At 43.1% G+C, this 20022-nt stretch overlaps 2 protein-coding genes across 14 annotated transcripts; both read left to right on the plus strand.

The window, feature by feature from the left end:
* Positions 1-1001: 1001 nt before the first annotated feature.
* On the plus strand, positions 1002-12348 carry LOC127774613 (uncharacterized). 13 transcript variants are annotated; one of them, XM_052300885.1, is made up of 14 exons: positions 1002-1385; positions 1905-1977; positions 7321-7393; positions 7469-7783; positions 7856-7991; positions 8074-8232; positions 9145-9476; positions 9741-9960; positions 10045-10410; positions 10487-10615; positions 10688-10993; positions 11073-11150; positions 11305-11403; positions 11641-12346. In XM_052300885.1, exons 4-10 carry the CDS (start codon positions 7608-7610, stop codon positions 10595-10597), a joined length of 1500 nt encoding a protein of 499 aa, XP_052156845.1. In that variant the 5' UTR covers positions 1002-1385; positions 1905-1977; positions 7321-7393; positions 7469-7607; the 3' UTR covers positions 10598-10615; positions 10688-10993; positions 11073-11150; positions 11305-11403; positions 11641-12346. The 13 variants fall into 13 exon arrangements, 9 of the variants coding, with proteins under 9 accessions (XP_052156845.1, XP_052156846.1, XP_052156847.1 ...); XM_052300886.1 differs by having other exon boundaries at positions 7333-7393; XM_052300887.1 differs by having other exon boundaries at positions 7333-7783; positions 10704-10993; positions 11641-12347.
* Positions 12349-18181: 5833 nt separating this feature from the next.
* LOC127774322 (soluble inorganic pyrophosphatase-like) lies at positions 18182-19868 on the plus strand. Its single transcript, XM_052300547.1, has 7 exons — positions 18182-18472; positions 18602-18667; positions 18764-18871; positions 18967-19032; positions 19160-19280; positions 19378-19459; positions 19550-19868. The coding sequence occupies exons 1-7, from the start codon at positions 18284-18286 to the stop codon at positions 19590-19592; spliced, it is 675 nt and encodes a 224-aa protein (XP_052156507.1). The 5' UTR covers positions 18182-18283; the 3' UTR covers positions 19593-19868.
* Positions 19869-20022: the final 154 nt, after the last annotated feature.

Here is a 20022-nt window from a genome sequence, read left to right on the forward strand (position 1 = left end):
TCCCCGTATAAAATATTAAAATGGGTCTTAGTAGCCTAGTAAACTTTTTTATAGTAAAATTAAAATGGACGTGGCGATTATCCGATCATCAGCGATGAAGCAGAAGTGGAGGCCGGAGGGAACTGGGGAGAGGAGACGAAGCGGCTGCGACATCGGGACTTCGGCGATACGCGACGACGCGGACGCCTGGACAGGAGTACGATGGAAGATGGATCGAGGAAGAACATTAAGCCCCTTCCTAAATGTATTGCCTTTTGAGCTTTGGCACAAAAGTTAAAAAGGTAGACCAATAATAAGTATGCTATTCTTTATTCAGTACTACATTAGAAAAGATGTATCGTTTTTTTTGGTAGAGACATTTATTTATTTACCAATAACAAATGAGAGAGTGAAAAGAGGGATGGATGCTAAATTAGTAAATTTCAAACCAAATTCAAGCCCGCCATGACAGATACTGGCCCAGAAGGAAGCATTGTCATTTGGGCCAAATACAGGCCCGTACACATGATTGGGTCCATTGCTCTTTGCTCAAGATCTTTTTTCATTTTTAAATTTATATTTTAAATATTTACAAAAATATTATATCGGCGAAAAGATTTACAAAAATAGACCCTGCTGCCCTCTATTTGGGCGGCAAGCTGACGTGGCACACGGGCGTATGACGGTCTTTTTAGGGGCACTACCAAAAACCGGACTAGGCCTGACGGCCAATTATTTTACTGACGTTTACAATGGCTCCTATCGCGAAAAATCTAATTTTCCTGACGAGCTTGTACTAACGTCAGAAAAATAGAATTTTCTTGACGAGGATTCACAACCTGTCACAATAATGCGATTTTTCTGACGTGAATGGGGCAGTCAGTGAAAATAATAGGTTTTGGTGGGAGTTAGGTGGGCAGCTATTTTCGCTTTGGCGCCAGATGGATGGACAGAGTGCCAAAAAAAATTGGTGTTTCGCGGGCACACATAAAAAAAAGAGAGAGAGAAAAAACCGCTTCATTCACCACCCTGTCTAGAAGCCTCTTTACTTCCATCTAATCCTTCTCCTCTTCTCATCCCCTCCAGCCTCCTCTTCCTCTTACTCCAAATCCTTCAAATCCATCCAGCCTCTTCCTCTTCCCCACTCCAAATCCTTCAAATCCACCCATGTAGGTTTCTCCCCTCGAATCCCCTTCATATTGTAGCTCTCCTGTGGCTAGGATTTGCTCCAATGGTGGACTAGAAGATGTTGCCGCGTCGATCTGTGGCTGCAGCGCTTGTGGATTTGCTCCAAGTCCAGAGCTGAAGCTGTACTCAATCCTTGCCTCAACTCCATCCAGATCAGGACCTAATCCCGGGACTCCATCGACTCCTCTTGCTGCACTTGTTAAGCTGTAGGGAAGCAGGTACTTTTTTGTTTATTTTTAACGAACTCTGATAAAGCTTGCAGTTCTTAGGGATTTTCATATGATTTGAGGCAATACTCCCATGGATCTGCTGGTTTTTTTTCTCTAGAATTTCATTACAAGCTTTATACTGGTAGCATGGAATTTATCCCAAAGATCTTTAAATTTTGACTGCTAGTTTGAATAAATCCCTCACTATTCGTAAGTATTAATTTCTTCAGCACTCTAAGCATGTCACTATCCTCCTGTCAATGAATGCTTTATACTGAGACTATAGTAATTTTGTTGTTGTTTGGACTGTACAACATTTATGTTCCTATGAGAGAATAGTAATTTTAGCACAATTGAGCTTGTAGGCAGTGAATAAACTTTGAGCTTCATAAAAAGAGTGATTTTCTCTTAAAGGATGATACACCATCATCCTGGTGCATCTTAGTAAAAGCATGACATACATATTTTTCTTGAAAGTTTCACCTTTACTATGCAAAATGGAACTGTAATGTTGGCTAATATTTACAGATTGCGGCGAACTCATCTGAAGTGCTGACAAGTTATTGCTTACCATCGTCTCATTGTCAATACCAAATCCGAGGTAACCAGGATTTTCAACTTACTTCACTGTAATATATTTTGTGCAGTAAGTGATAGAACAATAACAACCTTCACATGAACCTTTTCATTCTAAATGTTGATTATATTGTGCATAATTTCTTTTTGTGCTATGTAGATGATGTTATTTATGGTGTGATAAATAAGAGTGACATATATGCACGTTAAAATTATTTATTAAGAATTGAATCTGTTTTTAACCACAGAATGACAAGTCGTGAATGGATGTATAGTGGTTGGACACGTGGCAAAGCTCCCACTAATGAATGGATTGATAATACAACACAGTTCTTAAACCGTGCATTTTCTATGCAAGAAGTTGTTAAAGATGGTACTATTAAGTGTCCATGCGCCCAATGTCGGAATTATTTTAGGCACAAAAGGGATACAATAGAGTTGCACTTGTGCAAATACGGATATAAAGAGAACTATGGAATATGGACATCACATGGTGAGAGACCAGTGATAAATGACAATGATCCTGGGCCTTCATTAATAGATCATGAGGGATTTGGTGAATCTGATAGGATGGATAATATGTTGGTTGACTTAGCCAGTGCACAGCCACCAGAAAGTAGTGAAGAACCTGCACATTATGCTAAAGCATTCTATAGGATGGTTGCTAATGCTGATGAATTGATCTATGAGAATACAACACACTCATGTCTCTCAGTTGTAGCTCGTTTGCTAGCTATGAAGTCACAGTATAACATGTCAGTTGCACATTATGATGATGTTTTAGGGATAATCCATGAATTCTTACCTCCTAAGTCTAAGTTGGCTAAGGACTTTTACCGTTCAAAAAAATTGCTAGAAGGTCTTGGTATGCCATATGTTAAAATTGATGTTTGTTACAACAACTGCATGCTTTACTACAAGGAAGATGAGCATAAAGAGAAGTGTGATTTCTGTGGTACTTCTCGTTATGAGAATGGCCAAAACAAAACCCCACGTAAAGTTTTGCGCTACCTGCCTATTAAGGATAGATTACAAAGGTTATATGCACATGAGGAGATAGCAAGATTACTGCAGTCCCATAGTCGCTCACGATCTGGTAACATGGTTCACCCATGTGATGGCGAGGCATGGCAACAATTTGATGAGGACTTTCAAGATTTTGCACAAGATCCAAGAAATGTTCGTCTTGCTTTAGCAACTGATGGGTTTACTCCATATAGTTTAGGTGCTGCTCCATACTCTTGCTGGCCAGTATTTATAACTCCCTTAAATTTCCCTCCCAGTGTGTGTATGAGGCCCGAGTACACATTCCTTACTCTTGTCATCCCTGGACCAGAGCATCCAGGGAAAAAATTAAGTGTTCTAATGCAACCTTTAGTTGATGAACTTCTGAAGTTATGGGAGGGGGTAGAAACCTGGGATGCTTCACGCAAGCAAAACTTTACAATGAGGGGAATATTTCTATGGTCAATCCATGATTTTCCTGCATATGGGATATTTGCTGGGTGGAGCACCCATTGTCGTTTGGCATGTCCAATTTGTATGGGTAATTCTCAATCTTTTCAGCTCCGTAATGGTAGAAAGCCTTGTTGATTTGATTGTCATAGACGCTTTCTACCCAACGAACATGAATTCAGAACTCAACTAAATGCATTTAGAAAGAACACATTTATGCTTGATGAGCCACCAAGGATTCTGACAGGAGAAGAAATTAAAGAAGAAATGTACGTGTGTGTGGATGATACAGAAAACTTTGGTAAAACACACCATTGGACTCATATAAGCTGTTTTTGGCAACTTCTGTACTTTGATAAGCTGAAGCTGCAGCACAATATTGATTTGATGCACAATGAGAAAAATGTAGCTGAATCTATATGGAACACATGCTTTGACATACAAGATAAAACAAAGGATAATGTGAAGGCAAGGAAAGATTTGGCTGAAATTTGTAGTCGTCCATTACTGCAATTAGTGTCGAAGGGTAATGGAAAATGGCATAAACCAAGGGCATCATTTTGTATTGATAGGAATGACAAGACAACAATTCTCAAATGGTTTCAAGAACTAAAGTTTCCTGATGGATATGCTGCCAATATTAGGCGTGGGGTTAACCTACTACAAAGAAAAATTTTTGGCCTAAAAAGTCATGACTACCATGTTTTCATGGAACGTTTGCTACCTGTTGCATTCCGTGGATTTATTCCAGAGAGTGTTTGGAAGTGTTTGGCAAAGTTCAGTTTCTTTTATAGGCAGTTATGTTCAAAAGAACTAAACAATGATACCATCCGCTCTTTAGAAGAGTATGTAGCTGTTCTTATTTACAAATTGGAAAAAATATTCCCACCTGGTTTCTATAATCCAATGCAACATCTCATCATACATCTTCCCTATGAAGCTTGTCACGCCCGGAAATATACACCATTTCCAAACGCTCAGTGCATTAATCCTCGTCCCAGGAGGCGAGGTACACATAGACATTGTTGATTATTACAAGCCACACTTGCGGAAGCGTAAAGGAAGTACTTTATTACATGGATGACTCAAGCCCTCGCACTCAAAGATAAACAAATAAAACAGCGGAAGACTACGGAACAACAGCAACCACAGGCACTCGACGACGGAGCGAACTAGAGATCCAAGCCTTCATCTTCCTCAGGTCCATCCTCTGGATTATTTTTGTGAACAAGAGTGAGTACCACCACCGTACTCAGCAAGTCACACCGGAAATGCAACAATAATGCATAGGGGGAAACAAGGAAATGGCCTAATAGGGTTTATTTTGCATAAAGCCATAGTTTAAACATTTTAATCAGGTTAAAGCACATTTTAAAACACGATCCTATTCTAAGCCAATATTATAATATCACCAAGGTCGCATGAGCCTGCGAACCTGCCTTAACCCAGGCTAATCTCCACATGACTACACCATCATGATTTCACCCTCCCAAGGTTTTGTAAAACAAAACTAACTTTGGGTACACTGCTCAGCTTGCCCATAACCGAGGGCGCGGCTATTCGAATAGTTTTTAACTCTGATCAGAGGTGTACAACTTTACCCACAAGACACAACCTCAACACGCGTTGCCACGCGCCGGGTACCACCACGGTACTCGGATAGAGGTCGTGACAAGACTATCCATCTAGGTCTACCCAAAACAGGAGAACCCGTTGAGGTTTCGCCACCCGCCGGTCCCCGACAAGGTAAAGGTTGTCGGATCCCCCGGGACGAGACAGGCCCCCCCTTGCGCCGGGTGAAAAAACGGCCTTAATCCTGACCCCACACCCTTCCAACCAATGGTCTCTGTTTTGAGAAGATCTAAACTTCCAGTCAGGCCTTACCCACTAGACTTGTGGTTGCACGAAGATGCCTTGCAACAGAGGCCCGAAGACCAGTCCTTATATTAGCCGGGATACGACTACCAAAGTAACCAGCTTGCACCCCGAGCCCAACCCAAAAATATATTTTAGTTGCACAAAGCATTTTATCACCCACCTATTGACAAACCCGTCAATAGTCCATAACTAATCCAGTTTTAGTTGTTAACCACCATAGTCTAGTTTAACCAAAAGTTCTAGGTTGGAACTAAGCATAACTAAGCATTTACCTAAAGCAACTAGTCAGTCCATCATGTAGGGTACTAGACTAGTCAAGTTATAATTTTACTAGGGTTCACAAAGATCATGGATATCAAATCAACATCATGGCCATAACCAAGAGCATAGGAATAACTAATAAAACAATATTAATAATGAACGGTATAATTTATAAAGCAATGCAATATAAGTAAAACAACATAATTTTCACAATATGGGATTCAACATGTTCAAGGTAGATATGACTTGCCTTGATCGCTCACAAAGTCTTCGACGTCGATGGCGATGAAGAGCTGATCCTCCGGAACGGCAGGATCTACACGACCAATGTGAAGAAATACAAAAAGGCTAATAAAAACCATATAAACAGAAGCAATAAAGCACATAAATGGGTTCTACTCATTTTTAGGAGAAATTAGAGATTTGAACGGGTCAATTCCGAGTTCAAACGGTCAAGATATGGCCATTTGAAGTTTATGTGCTGTTTAAATGGAAATTTACAATTTTGTGAATTATTTTTCTAAAGGAAATTGATTTATTGCACAGAGAAGAGAGAGAGGGGTCCACGAGCGGGTCCCACTTGGCAGCCGCTCGGTACACCATGAGGGCGGCTCACGGCGCACAAGCACGGCCGGGAAGGAGAAGCACCCGAGCCAGGCGGCACGCCGGCGACGGCCATCGGCGCGGCGACGGTGCGACGGAGTACGGGAAGGGGAAAAACGGAAAGGGGAGGAGATGACGGTTCTCATCGAGCAGACACGGCGGCGAGAGGTCGACGGTGTTGCCGGCGGTGAGGAAGAAACGGCGAGGAACTTCGGGTCGTCGGTGTCGTCGTCGTTCCCGCGGTCCTCGTGCTCCACGGAGGGGTGGACGGGGAAGAGGAGGAAGCGGCAAAGCGGATGGTGGCGACGCCGGGCTCCGATGAGGTCCCGACCACCGGCGAGGGGCGGCCAGAGTTGCGACGGCGGCAGCACAAGAAGAGAGCGGCGCGGCGGCCGCGGAGAGAGGAGGGAGAGGGCGGCGGTGTGAGGGGAGAGAGGAGGGAGTCGGGGGTCCCTTTTATAGGCCGGAGGGGAGGGAGAGAGACGCCGGGTAGGGAGATCGACGCCGGCCATGGTGGAGCTCACCATTAAAGAACATCATCAAAATCCACCACGAATAATACGGGATTGAGTGGGAAATTATGGGGGAATTGGAGAGGATGAGGTGGGAATTAATTCCCCTCAATTAATTTGATGAAACGGCAAGTGGAGGAGGCGAATCGGAGGTTGCCGTCGCTTGGAATTCGGCCGGAGAGAGAGAGAGGATGGCTGGAGGTTAGGGATGACGAGTGGGACCCACCTGTCATCGAGAGGAAGCACACCTGTCTATGACTGGGCGCGCGGAGGAGGCAAAACAGACTTCGGTCTGCGGGAGGGGAGGAGCTGGCTGGCCCAAGGAGAGGGAGGGGAGGGGAGAGAGGGAAGGAGAGGGGGCGGCTGGGCCAAGAGAGGGAGAGATGGAGAGATGGGCCAGAAGAGGCCCAAGAGGAGGAAGAGGATTTCTTTTATATTTTCCATTTTATAAAATTCTTTAATAGTTTTTGTTGCCTTAAAATTATTTAGGATGCTCTGAAAATTCAAGTAAAAATTGATTAAACATTTTTAAGCATGGGGAATTTATTAAAAATACCCACAAGCCAATTTGATATAAATCTTGGTGAATTTTAATTGTTGAAGGCTCTTTTAGGCTTTTAAAATTTCTAGAAATGCATTAAAGCACGATTTAAATTTAGGGCGATTTCCAGGGCGTTACAAAGCTCGACTTGGAGGTCCTGTCCAATTTCGTTGGAATTATCCATATGAGAGGTAAAACAAGAAGTAAAACATTAACTTGTTTTTATAGAGTTTACTAACCCTAATGCATTTGGTCCTGCCATGTAGGTTTATCCAAAAACTTAGAAAGAAAGTGTGAAATAAAGCTCGAGTTGAGGGTTCCATTGTTGAGGCCTACCTAGTTGAGGAAACATCTAATTTTCTTTCACTCTATTTCAATCCTAAAGTTCGGTCTGCTAGAAACAAGATGTATCGATATGATGATGGCAGCTCACAATTTGATAGTACATGCAACCTAGAAATATTTCAGTACCCTGGCCGGTGTATTAGCCCACGGGGCTGCCGTGCACTCACAATGGAACAGTACAAGGCTGCTACCTTATACATATTGACAAACACACCAGAAATGGATGATTTCTTCAAGTACGTTTCAAATCTACTATGAGTCATTCATATATTTTTATGCCATAATTCTAAATAAGTTTGTTAATGTAGTAAATATGATAAGGAACAATGGAAGAGCCGAATTTCACCAACACCAAATCAGTTGCGAGACTTGCGATTAAATGGATGGAAATCTGGTCGTGGTATTAGAAATGGGCCTAATTTCTTTGATTGGTTCAGAACTGAAGTATGACTCTAACCACTTGAGACATTGTCTTTCCTTCAATCTGCAATCAACTAAAACTAACACTAATATCTGTCATTTGCAGTGCATGAAGTCATCTAGTATACACAATGCTTTGCGTCAAATGTCTTATGGTTTTCGAAGTACAGTTTCCACTTATGGAGTTTATGATATCAATGGATATAGGTTTCGTTCAGAGAAGTACGAGAGTAAGAAATCAGGGTTAACAACAACCAACAGTGGGGTGTGTGTCTTGTGTTGGCGAAAACAATGATGTGCTAGAGTACTATGGTATTATAAAAGACATACTCAAGATTAGTTGGGAAGGCAACATGAACCTTGAATTGGTTTTGTTTGACTGTTATTGGTTTGACCCAACATCTACCGGTGTTCGGCGTACTGACAATTTGGGTTTAGTTGAAATTAAGCACACGTCTAGGCTTTCAACTTTTGAACCATTTGTGATGGCTAGTCAAGTTACACAAGTATATTATTTGCCTTACCCATGCACTACAAGACGTGATCTATCAGAATGGTGGGTTGTACATCATGTCAATCCATGGGGTTATGTCCAGAAAGTTGAGAACACAAATAATGATTCCAACCCAAATGATGATCAAACCCAAGATGTATCATTCTATCAAGAAGATAGATTGGAAGGCACTTTTATTATTGACCTTGGGGCTGACTTAGGAAATATGACTCCACCTATTTTGGATGAGATAACCAATGCAAAAGACTTAGAATTCCTAGAAAAGCAAACGCAGGCTGAAGATAATTACGATGAAGATGACAATGAAGAAGAAGAAGAAGAAGAAGAAGAAGAAGAAGAAAATGATGAAGAAGATGAAGGGACACAGCCCCCAGCTTATGATCCAAATGATTTTTAGTTTAAGCTATTGAGATTGAAATATCTATAAATATCTATTGTATTTTGTGTCTATTAATTTATTTATGCAGCTGCCAACTTTCATATGACTTTTTAACCTTTAAGTACCTAAGGTCATTTTGTACTTTATAAAGGTTTTATATTAAGCACTGATGGATTATTATTTATTTGAATGATTCCATGCTATGAAAATATATGCTATTATTCTTCTTTTTTTATGGACCGATGGTGCTCTTCTAAAACTAATAAATGGATATAACATTGCAGGAAATGAACAGCATTCATCGGAAGCGGCTTGCAAGACAGCAACAAGGCAGGAACATCTCCACAAGGAGCAATGCTAGTGCTACTAATGCAAAAAACAGAGTCCCGGAAATGATCAATGGAGGTGGCAGTAGTAACTCCGGTGCTAACTCCTCCCAGAGACTTTGTGCTGGTAATAGTAGCAATACTGATAATGCCTCCCAAGCCACCAATATTTCTGGAAGTGGCATGAGCAGTGTGCCACCAAATAAAAGAGGGAGGAAGAAGGGCTCAAGAACTGCACTAAAAGTACCTCCGCGGGGTCGAAAGATCGCGCTGAAACCTCGGGGTGATGAGTAAGTATCTGCATTTCTAGAACCCTACAGATTTTCTACTAATGCTTATTACTTTGTTAATTGCTCTAATAAATTAGAGGCTATCTTAATTTCTGTTCTATAGAATTTGTATTGTTCAAAGCCGATATGTTTGTGACGTGATAAATTGAGTAGCATACATGTTCTTCAAATCTAATATGGGTATGTATACAAAAGCTCTGTACATGTGTTGTCTATGTTTTTCTCCTCTTAATGGAACAATTCTCACATGGGTGTTTTCTTTAGGCAATTTGAGTACGTAACATACCCTCTATTGAAATCAGACCCCAAATATGGTACACATATGGGAATTATTCTTAAACGAGAATACCTTGGCATTATTGAAGAGAAGGATGAGAATGGTTTAATCATCAGCAGCCGTCTAGCAACCTCATGGTTTGATTACTATGAAAAGGAAGACGACTCAGGAGTCACAAAGGCAGATAAGGTGAAGCAAGAATTTTGGGTAAGTCATTGTTAAAATGTCCTTCAAATTACATTGACAAGCAATTAAATTGCTATCTAATATATATTAACTTGGTACATGCAGAATGCATTCTGTGTCAATGAGGCGGACAAGGTAGAGGCTGACCGTGTTTTGGAAAATTATGCAGCGAAATCAGTGAGGCAAATGATGTATCAGCTTCGTGTCGATTCTGTCAAGGTGTACCATGATAAAATTGGGGAGCAGATTGATGATGCATTAGCACGCCCAAAGGAACTTGAAGTTGATGAATATAAGGATGGCCCTGTTGATTGGTGCAGAGACAATGGATTTTCATACCTTGCAGATTATTGGTGTACTGAAGAGTTCAAGGCAAAAAGAAAGAGAGGCCAACAAGCACGCCTTAATTCTGAGGATGTTGCCCAAAACCGAGGAGGTTCCCGGCCATTCACAGAGACACAACAATATATGGTACCATATCTTTTCAGCATGGTTTTTCATTAGTTTTATTCATAGGGTATTGCTCATCAAACCAATTATGTTTTAGGGAGTAAAATTTGGACCTGAGAAAGCTACAACACTAAACACTTTTAGTGCAATGAAGACTGGCTTTAAAAATATAGATAATGATGGAAATATTGGACCAATCCCAAGCTAGAAAGCACAAAAGCGTGTGGTATGGTTTCTGCTTCTATTCTTTCCATTGAAGGAATGTTTTGTTTGGTACTAAATTCCAACCTTTTTGTAGACTGATTATTTAACAGGTCTTAGGGCTAAATATCCAGATGATTGGCAACAAAGAGACCTAGATGAGAATGTATTGTACAGCACCAATGGTGGCTTGCCACATGGTCGCGTACAGATAGCGAATGGAGCTGTTAGGAAGGCTAATATTTTGGCTGTGGCCAAATCAACAAATGTTCGACCTGCCAATTCAATTGCTTTCCAAAATATGGCTCAACAAACTCAAAATATGGCTCGACAAAATGAACAACTACTCCGAGAGAATCAATACATGCGCAAAAAATAGGAACGAACTGACAAGTTGTTATTGGTATGAAGTTACAATAATACTTTTACTCTTAGGTTTAGTTTTTAGTTTCTAAACCTAGTTGGCTACTTTTTAAATGTAGGCACTTTATGAAAAGTTGGGTGAACAAGTACCACAAGAATTGGACTGTCCAGTAGAAGAGGAAGATCCATTTGCACAGGTAAGTGGAGTTCAATTATTTTAGTTATTTACCTAAGTATTTTCTCCTATACTGCTGTGGTTACTCATAGATGAACTAGCTGAATATTTATATTGTGCCAGTACAATTTGGTTGCCCTATTGAAATAGCAAACTAATTCGTATTGGTATGTCAGAGTGAGAACAGACAATGCAGCACTTACAGTGAGGGATTGGGCTCATGTTGATTGTTGTAACAGTTGGCCTTGTAGTCACATTCTCAAATAATTGAAATGGTAAGACAAAATATATTATTTTAGTTTGAGATGACTTGCATCTTGCACAAAACAGAAAATTGGTTTAGAAGGTTATAGTTACTCCAACATTTGTTCAATATAGTACAAAACGATTGCATATGAACTTTGATAGACCACTGTGTATTACTTATTGTTTCTTCTAATTGCATCAGCATGCGTTTTCAGTACTGGTTAATTGGATTGAATTCTTATAAACTTCATTTCGAACTGCTGCAGGGAACAAGTTCTTCCCATGTAGTCTCACACAGCCAGTTGAGGACAATGGGAACAACAACAGCGATGGATGTAACACCGCCTCTGGCAATGGTGGCAATAACAACGGCGACAACAACTGCAATGGCAATAATACTAGCAGTTTGATTGCCAATGATGGAAGCAACATCGGTGGGAACAACAACTCTGGTGGTTGTAATACTAGCACATCTTGAATGCCTCTCCATGATGCTGCCGCTCACTTCACTAACAGATCATGCAAGATGGGCTAAGGCTTGCTCAGATGCAAAAAGAACTAGCCAATTGCTTTTTTGGCAGAGCAAAAATTGCATTTATCCCCTTGCGGCTGCAAGAGTCTAAACGCAAAATGCCCACACGGCACCGTCACGACGCCGTGTGCCACGTCAGCTTGCCGCCCAAATAGAGGGCGGCAAGGTCTATTTTTGTAAATCTTTCCGCCGATATAGTATTTCTTTAAATATTAAAAATAAAAAAAATTCCTTTGTGCAACCCGACGTCAATAGAAGTCAATAATTGTTTTCTCTTCCTCCTTCGTTGGATGGTCTCACTGAAAAATGCACTCCGATCACCTCTTATCTCTCTCAATGCAACACCCTATTCAGATACTCCCCTCATTCCATATTACTCCCTCCATCCCATTTTACTCATTCCATATTACTCCCTCCATCCCATTTTAATCGTTCTCTTATTTGAAAAATTTTTGAAAAAAAATTAAAAACATAAGTCACGAGTAAAGTACTATTCATTTTTATCATCTCAAAACAACAAAAATATTGATTATAAAAAATATTCAAATGAGACGAACGATTAAAGTTGAGCGCGAAAACGTATGGTTGCACTTAAAATGGGACAGAGGGAGTATAAGATGTTTTGGTCTCTTTGGTCTCTTTGCTCGTGACTAACTCGGCTCGGCTCATTGCATTTTTCTAACAAGCTGAGTTAACATTTTAGCTTGTTGGAGATAACGAGCCAGCTCGAGCTGGCTCACGAGCCAAACGAGCGAGCCGGAGGCATAGAGCATACAGCTAACCCATCAAACCAACCCACCATCTGTAACCCATCAATCCACCAGACACCGCATGTGCTGATGTGTCAAAGACAGCCTAAACCAACCTCCATCACACCGCAAAGGCAAGCACAGGCACAACCAGTCAACCGCGTAGCAGCACGACTGCAAACTGGTGGCCAGCAATGGATGGGGATGGTCAAATGGATCGAGATATCGACTAGAGGGGGGTGAATAGACGATTTAAAATTAAATGAAACCTAATCAAAACTAACCTAAATTACTAGGCTCGGTGAGGGACAAGTCTAACTAAGCAACTAAGTTATGTTTTGCAATCTTAGGGTGAAAGTGGCTCAAGTATATCACTAGGAAAGTAAATCACACTTCCTAAGTCTAGTTTAGCAATCTTAGGGTGATATGATCTCTAGTAAGTCTTTAGGAATGTAAATTGCACAAATGTAAATGCAACAAATAAATGAGACAAGGAGACAAGAGATTTTTCACTGAGGTTCGGAAACTCGCCGGTTTCCTACTCCCCGTTGAGGCGAGTCCAACTCCACAGCTCAACCACGAAGCCACTGCATGCCCCCTTCGTCAAGGGGTGGGCAAGGCGGAAGCCGGCCCACGGAGAGGACTACCCAAGCCTCGATCACTAGGGGTAGTTCTTCCTTCACTCCGAAGATGGTGAACTCCAAACCACTCACAACCAGCGCCGGGCCTCCTCCACAATCTTCTCGGAGAGGTCACCGGGCAACTTCTCCACAAGCCGTCTCGGAGGCGGCAACCTCCAAGAGTAACAAGTGATGACGCGGCTCGGAGATGATCAAGTGCCACACTAGCTCTACAATGGAATCAATGCACTTGACTCTTGGCTAGAACAATCTCAACCACTACAATGGATGAACACTAAGGTCAAATGTGTGAGAGAGAGGTACAGGGGGTGTATGCAACTGAATTGGGTGCCAAGAAAGCCCCCTTGCTGCTGGAGGGGGAGTATTTATACTCCCACCAACCAAAACTAGCAGTTGGGGGCGAAAACCCCCAATTCTGTGTACTGCTGGTCTGACCGGAGGTGTGTGGCAGGTCATACCGTGCTACTTTACAACGGCTAGTTTTATAGCCGTTGTAGCTCTGTCAGAGGGCCCCATCGGCCTGGCCAGTCAGACCGCCCTCAACTCGGCCTGACTGAATACGGCTCCGTCGGCTCTGTATCACCCAAACCAGAGCAACACACTCCCGGCCTCCAGGGGGGCGGTCAGACCGAGCAAACATGCCGGTCAGACCGCCACTAGGTGGCCGGTCATACCGGGCGGTGACCTGCGGTCAGACCAGCCCTGGTCTGGCCGAACTCAGTGAAGGCATGTGTGTGTTGTGAAATGTGAGCACAAGTGAAAAGGCAATGAGCTAATGTGGCAATTAAAATCATCTCTTTGCTAGGTCATTACCCCTCTTAATAGTACAACAAAGCTATAAATAAACTAGCACAATTTTGATCGCCCAACGCCTCGATCAATTTAAAATAAAAACACTAGTTTACCATCTTCTTATCCTTCGCTTTGCGCCGTCAATTTTAATCCATCGATAATCATCCACGCACACTCATGATGTGAACCTAACTCAATATAAATATCTCAAAGACAACGATTAGTCTACAATTAATACTTGTCATTAATTATCAAAATTAACAACGAGGGCTAGATACTTCACCAACGACGGCAGCCTACGGCGACGCAGCTTGGACTAGCTAATTGCGGATCCGCACGGCCGCACCACATCATCAAGCACCACGGGCGAGGCACCTCCGTTGGTCGGCTGAGCGGCCGGCTGCCTGTAGCAGCAGCTCAAGTGCTCAACGCCACAAGCACGGCATCGTCACCAGCTTGAGCCCCCCCGGCGCAAGTCGACTCCTCCATATCCTTTCGGTCACGCTGGCATCCGCCATGTCGTCCCTCTTCTTCCTATCCAGGTGTCCAAGGTGGCGTGGTTTGGAGGATGACCAGGTCTGGTGCCGACGTGCCGTGGAGCCTGCTGCTCCCGCGAGGTTCGGCCGGCGCTGTTGTGTCACTAGCCACATGGTCTTGCTGCTCGATTCTCCGATTGTCTGCTTGGCCGCTCGCTCGCCCCTCCTGCTTTGCGCGACTGTGTGTGCTTTTGTCTAGATCAAGCTCGCGAGCTAAACGAGTTGGCTCGAGCTGAGAAACGAGCTGAGCCGAACCGAGCGAGACTTTTAGCTCGTTATCTTAAGGAGCCATACCGAGCCAAGCCGAGCCAGCTCGGTATCCACCATTTTAAAATCCAAGACGTCTTATAGAAAGTGTTTTATATGAAAAAATTGCAGGACCTTTGGTCTAGTTTGTCTTCAAGACGTGCAAAGCTACTTTGGAGTTTGGATGGAGGTGGCATATGCCCGAGGCATCACTCACTGTCACCAGTTTGCTGGTGATGCTGTTGAGCGTGAACCATGATCTGGATAGCATCAACACAGATCAAACAGCTGTGTAGTATTTCTTTGGTTACAATTCAGTTTGATGGTGTAGCTTCTAGAAGACCTCTTTTATTTCTGATTATTACATTACTAATAATACAAATTCTGTTGTAGTAGAAGGGAAAAATACACGTCCCATTTTAGTGGATGCTGCACGTTTGGTCATACATTCCCTACTTAAGCTTTTGCCTTTTTCAAAAAGAAAAAAAAATATTCCCTACTTGATGCTTGTAATTGTGTGATTTGTGTCACGAAATTCCAGATGCCACAGCAAGCAATAGTATTATCCGCGTCAAAAGTACAACTTTACATTCATAAAGTCCAATTCAAAACCTTCGTAACAACGTGCTCAGCATCGACCGGCATGTGCACCACGACTCCATGCATTTTTATTATTTGCCTTTTGCTTTCATTATTTGAGTAACGCTCCCATCACGATCTCAAAGCCTTTGAAACGGTTTCATGCCTCTCCCCTCCTTTTCCGGCAGGGACAAAGCTAAAATGAAAGGAAGAGTGTGCTAGTACTTGTTTAATTTACTTTATTTTACATTAAGTTTAAACTGATGCAGGTATCTAAATTTGTATCGAAAGGATGCAAACATAATGAAATTAGGTGAGATATAGCTAAAAAAAATTTATTGACTGGTTCCTGGGCACCTCGCTTGTATACTCTAACTCCGTCCTTATTTTCTAGTAAGCGAGGTTAGACTGAATTCGAACATGCATATTTAAAATCTTGTATCCGACAGGGAAAATGGAGTAGCTCATTAGTACATAATAATTATTAACATAGATTAATATATTTTTTAAAGACTTTCTATAGGTTAGTAGTTCGAGAAATGTGTGTGCATAGAAGTCAGAAAATTGGAGAAAACACTAGAACGGTAATCACCATCTCAATCGGGTGGTAACCCCCATCTCAATCGGGCACGGCGTCCGTCACAGTCTAGAAGTCACAGATGTGAAAAATTATCTCAATCAGGCAAACGGCCGTCACGGATGAACTTATCTCAATCGGGCCTTAATTAAAGCCCGTCACCGATAGTTTTGACCCAGACGACCAGTCAAACTATAACCCGTCACGGATGACCTATCTTAATCGGGTCACAACTAGCGCCCGTCACAAATGACTACTCATCTCAATCGAGCATTAACTATAGCACGTCACAGATGACCCTCATCTCAATCGGGCATTAACTACAGCCCGTCACAGATGACCCTCATCTCAATTGGGCACTAAGTTAATGCCAGTCACAGATGAGTATAATCCAAAAAAATAAATTTTATTTTTTGGCTAGCCTCATGTAACGTCCCGCCTCTCCTAGGCCAAGCCAGTCTTTTCTACACACTTTGTCTTCAGTTGTGTGCACCCTCATCTCAATCGGTCACTAAGTTAATGCCCGTCACAGATAAGTTTAATCCAAAATAAATAAATTTTCGTCACATATGAGTATAATCCAAAAAAAAATAAATTTTATTTTTTGGCTAGCCTCATGTAACGTCCCGCCTTTCCCAGGCCGGGCCAGTCTTTTCTACAAACTTTATCTTCACTCCTGTGCACCCTCATCTCAATCGGGTACTAAGTTAATGCCCGTCACAGATGAGTATAATCCAAAAAAATAAATAAATCTTATTTTTTGGCTAGCCTCATGTAACGTCCCGCCTCTCCCAGGCCGGGCTAGTCTTTTCTACACACTTTGTCTTCACTCGTATGCCCCCAGGAAGAATTTCCCGATCGGTCACCCATCCCGGTCTTTTCTACAGACTTTGTCTTCACTCGTGTGCACCCAGGAAGAATTTCCTCGATCGGTCACCCATCCTGAAAATGCTCTTAACCTCATAGTTCTTTGGAGATCGGATTCCGGAGAAGAAGTTGTAACTTGTTGATATCTAATAGTGGCGGGACTTAGAAAAATTTTCGATCAGATCTGAGAAACCTTACTCATATTATAGTTAAACATACATCTCAATCGGGCATAAGTATAGAGCCCGCCACAGATGACTCATCCGTGACGGGTATTAAGTCATCTCAATCGGGCATTAGTATAGGCCCCGTCACCGATGACTCATCTGTGACGGGTTTTAGTTAATGCCCGATAGAGATTAAGTCATCTCAGTCGGGGCATTAGTACAATGCCCGTCACGAATGAGTCATCTGTGACGGGCCTAGTTATTATCTCAATCGGACCCTAAGTTGGAGCCCGTCACGTGACGGGCTCCAACTTGGGGTCCGATTGAGATATGAAATGTTATCTCAATCGGGCTTAAATTACGGCCCGTCACTGATAGGTGTCATCCATGATAGGTCTGAGTTTTATACCCATCTAGCATGTCTGTGCGACCATATCTCAATCGGACGCTTTTTTGGTCCGATTGAGATGACTTCCTTGTGATGGCCCGCTAATTCCAGGTATGTTAGAGGCCGTCACAGATAGAAGGATCTATACTAGTGAAAGAACACCGCCTTAAACAACTTCATTACCAGTGACGGTCCTTTCTAGAATATCAAACCTGGTCATTACCTAAAGAGAAAAAAGGAAGAAAAGGTCACCAAGCAAAGTACTTCCTCTATCCCATAAAAATCAATATAACATTATCTTAATACGAATCTGAATATATTTCTGTCTAAGTCTATATTCATTGTACTAAACGTGTCACATTTAATTTTAGTTTTTTTTTTGGGGGGGGGGGGGGCGCGGAGGGAGCAGGTGATACTCCATGATCGAAGCCTCGAACCCTGGCGCTGCCACCCTCGTACGTTCGCAGTTCGCTGCTGCACGTTGAATTGAGAGGCGCCGCACAGCTGGAGTAGCTCGGAGAGAGCACTCACTCCGCGCGCGCGGCCAACGTGCGGAACGGCAGTGACGCACGCGGGGAAGTTTCCCACCGTCGTCCCGCGCCGCGGGCGCAGCAAGCACCGGCACCGGCAGCACCGCACATGCCATCCATCCGCCCCGCGTTAGCCGCGGCCCACCCCTTCCCCACCACCACCAACCCAGACCGGCCGCGGCCTATATAATTCCCCGCGCGCCGCGCGCTTCGGTCGATCATCGTCCACCGGTCGTACTCGATCGTATCGTATAGTCGTCTGTACAAACCAACCGACGCGATCGTACTACGCTAGCTAAGACAGGATGAGCAGCGAGAATGGAGAGAACGGACACGGCGCCGCCGACGAGGTGGTGGAGCCGTATCAGCAGACGCCGCGGCCCGGGCCGAAGCTGAACGAGAGGATCCTCTCGTCGCTGTCGCGGAGGTCCGTCGCCGCGCACCCGTGGCACGACCTCGAGATCGGCCCTGATGCTCCCGCCGTGTTCAACGTCGTAAGTGCACGCCCTGTTCTTTTGCATCCTCCTCCAGCTCCAGCTTAATTATTCCGTTCTTTGCCGCCCGGCCGCCGGCGATGATGACAGCTTTGTTGCGATGTGTCCCGTGGTGGATTTTTGGCACAGGTCGTGGAGATCACCAAGGGGAGCAAGGTGAAGTACGAGCTGGACAAGAAGACGGGGCTCATCAAGGTCTGCAAGACTGCAACGCTGCACGCATTTCCTCCCACGTCTCTAAAAACTTCTCTCGATTGCATCATGAGCTAAGATCTGAAAAATCTCGGACAGGTTGATCGGATTCTATACTCGTCCGTGGTCTACCCTCACAACTACGGTTTCATTCCGAGAACGCTTTGCGAGGACAACGACCCCATGGATGTCCTTGTCCTCATGCAGGTGAACAGAATTGACGCCCTTAATTTTCTATATGACTCACATTTTCTGCATTTGCTAATTTGTCTAACGTACAACCTTGTGTTGTTCGCAACCAGGAACCAGTTCTTCCTGGTTCATTCCTCCGAGCCAGGGCCATTGGTCTCATGCCTATGATTGACCAGGTAAGTAAATCAATCCATTCATCTCTGCTAAGTCAAACTTTATTAGGGAGAAAAAAATAACTTTTGTCATTTAAGTATCGGCAACAAGCTTACACTGCACCTGCATTTTTTTCCGTTTCATGAACAGGGAGAGAAGGACGACAAGATCATAGCTGTCTGCGCCGATGATCCTGAGTACCGCCATTTCAATAATCTCAGCGAGCTTTCTCCTCATCGCCTTCAGGAAATCCGGCGCTTCTTTGAAGACTGTACGCCTGCTTCCTCAGCTCATCCGATTGCTACATTTTTTATGCTTGGTATTGCACCTTGATTTCAATTGTTTTATTCTTGATCAAAATCTTTCAGACAAGAAGAATGAGAACAAGGAGGTTGCTGTCAATGACTTCTTGCCTGCTCCGACAGCTCGTGAAGCAATCCAGTACTCTATGTAAGTCCTAAACATTTTGCAGCATTGATGTGCATATTACCATGTTGGATTGTTGATGTTCGATGATCCAATTTGTTGTCTTATTTTCAGGGATCTGTACGCACAGTACATTCTGCAGAGCTTGAAGCGGTAGAGCGTATTCCAATTTTTTGATTTACGAATTCTTCCCGTGAGCTCAAGCAAAGAGTGGCTCTGCAGAACAGTTAAGATCTGATGCATAGCCAAGTTATATGGGTTATGTATGTCAACAAATCATTGCTCCCCCCCCCCCCCCCCCCCCAAGAGATGTATTAGTCTGTATTTCGGCATTACTCATTTGGAAATTTGTTTCAAGGCTTGTGCTTTGATCTATGTACTTCTATTTGTTATTGGAAAAGGAATTAATATGGCGATTGGTGTTACTTCGCTATTTGATTGGGTTATTATTGTAGCCTGAATATTACATTACAAACCTTCAATTCTGTAGCAATAGCTTTTTATTAGAGAAATTTTACGGGCTCTTAACGAGATACCGAGAGGTACCACATTTTTCTGTAATGTACCAAGAACAAAAAAAGTGATAC

This window comes from Oryza glaberrima, chromosome 5 (assembly GCF_000147395.1).
Source record: "Oryza glaberrima chromosome 5, OglaRS2, whole genome shotgun sequence".
Taxonomy (NCBI): domain Eukaryota; kingdom Viridiplantae; phylum Streptophyta; class Magnoliopsida; order Poales; family Poaceae; genus Oryza; species Oryza glaberrima.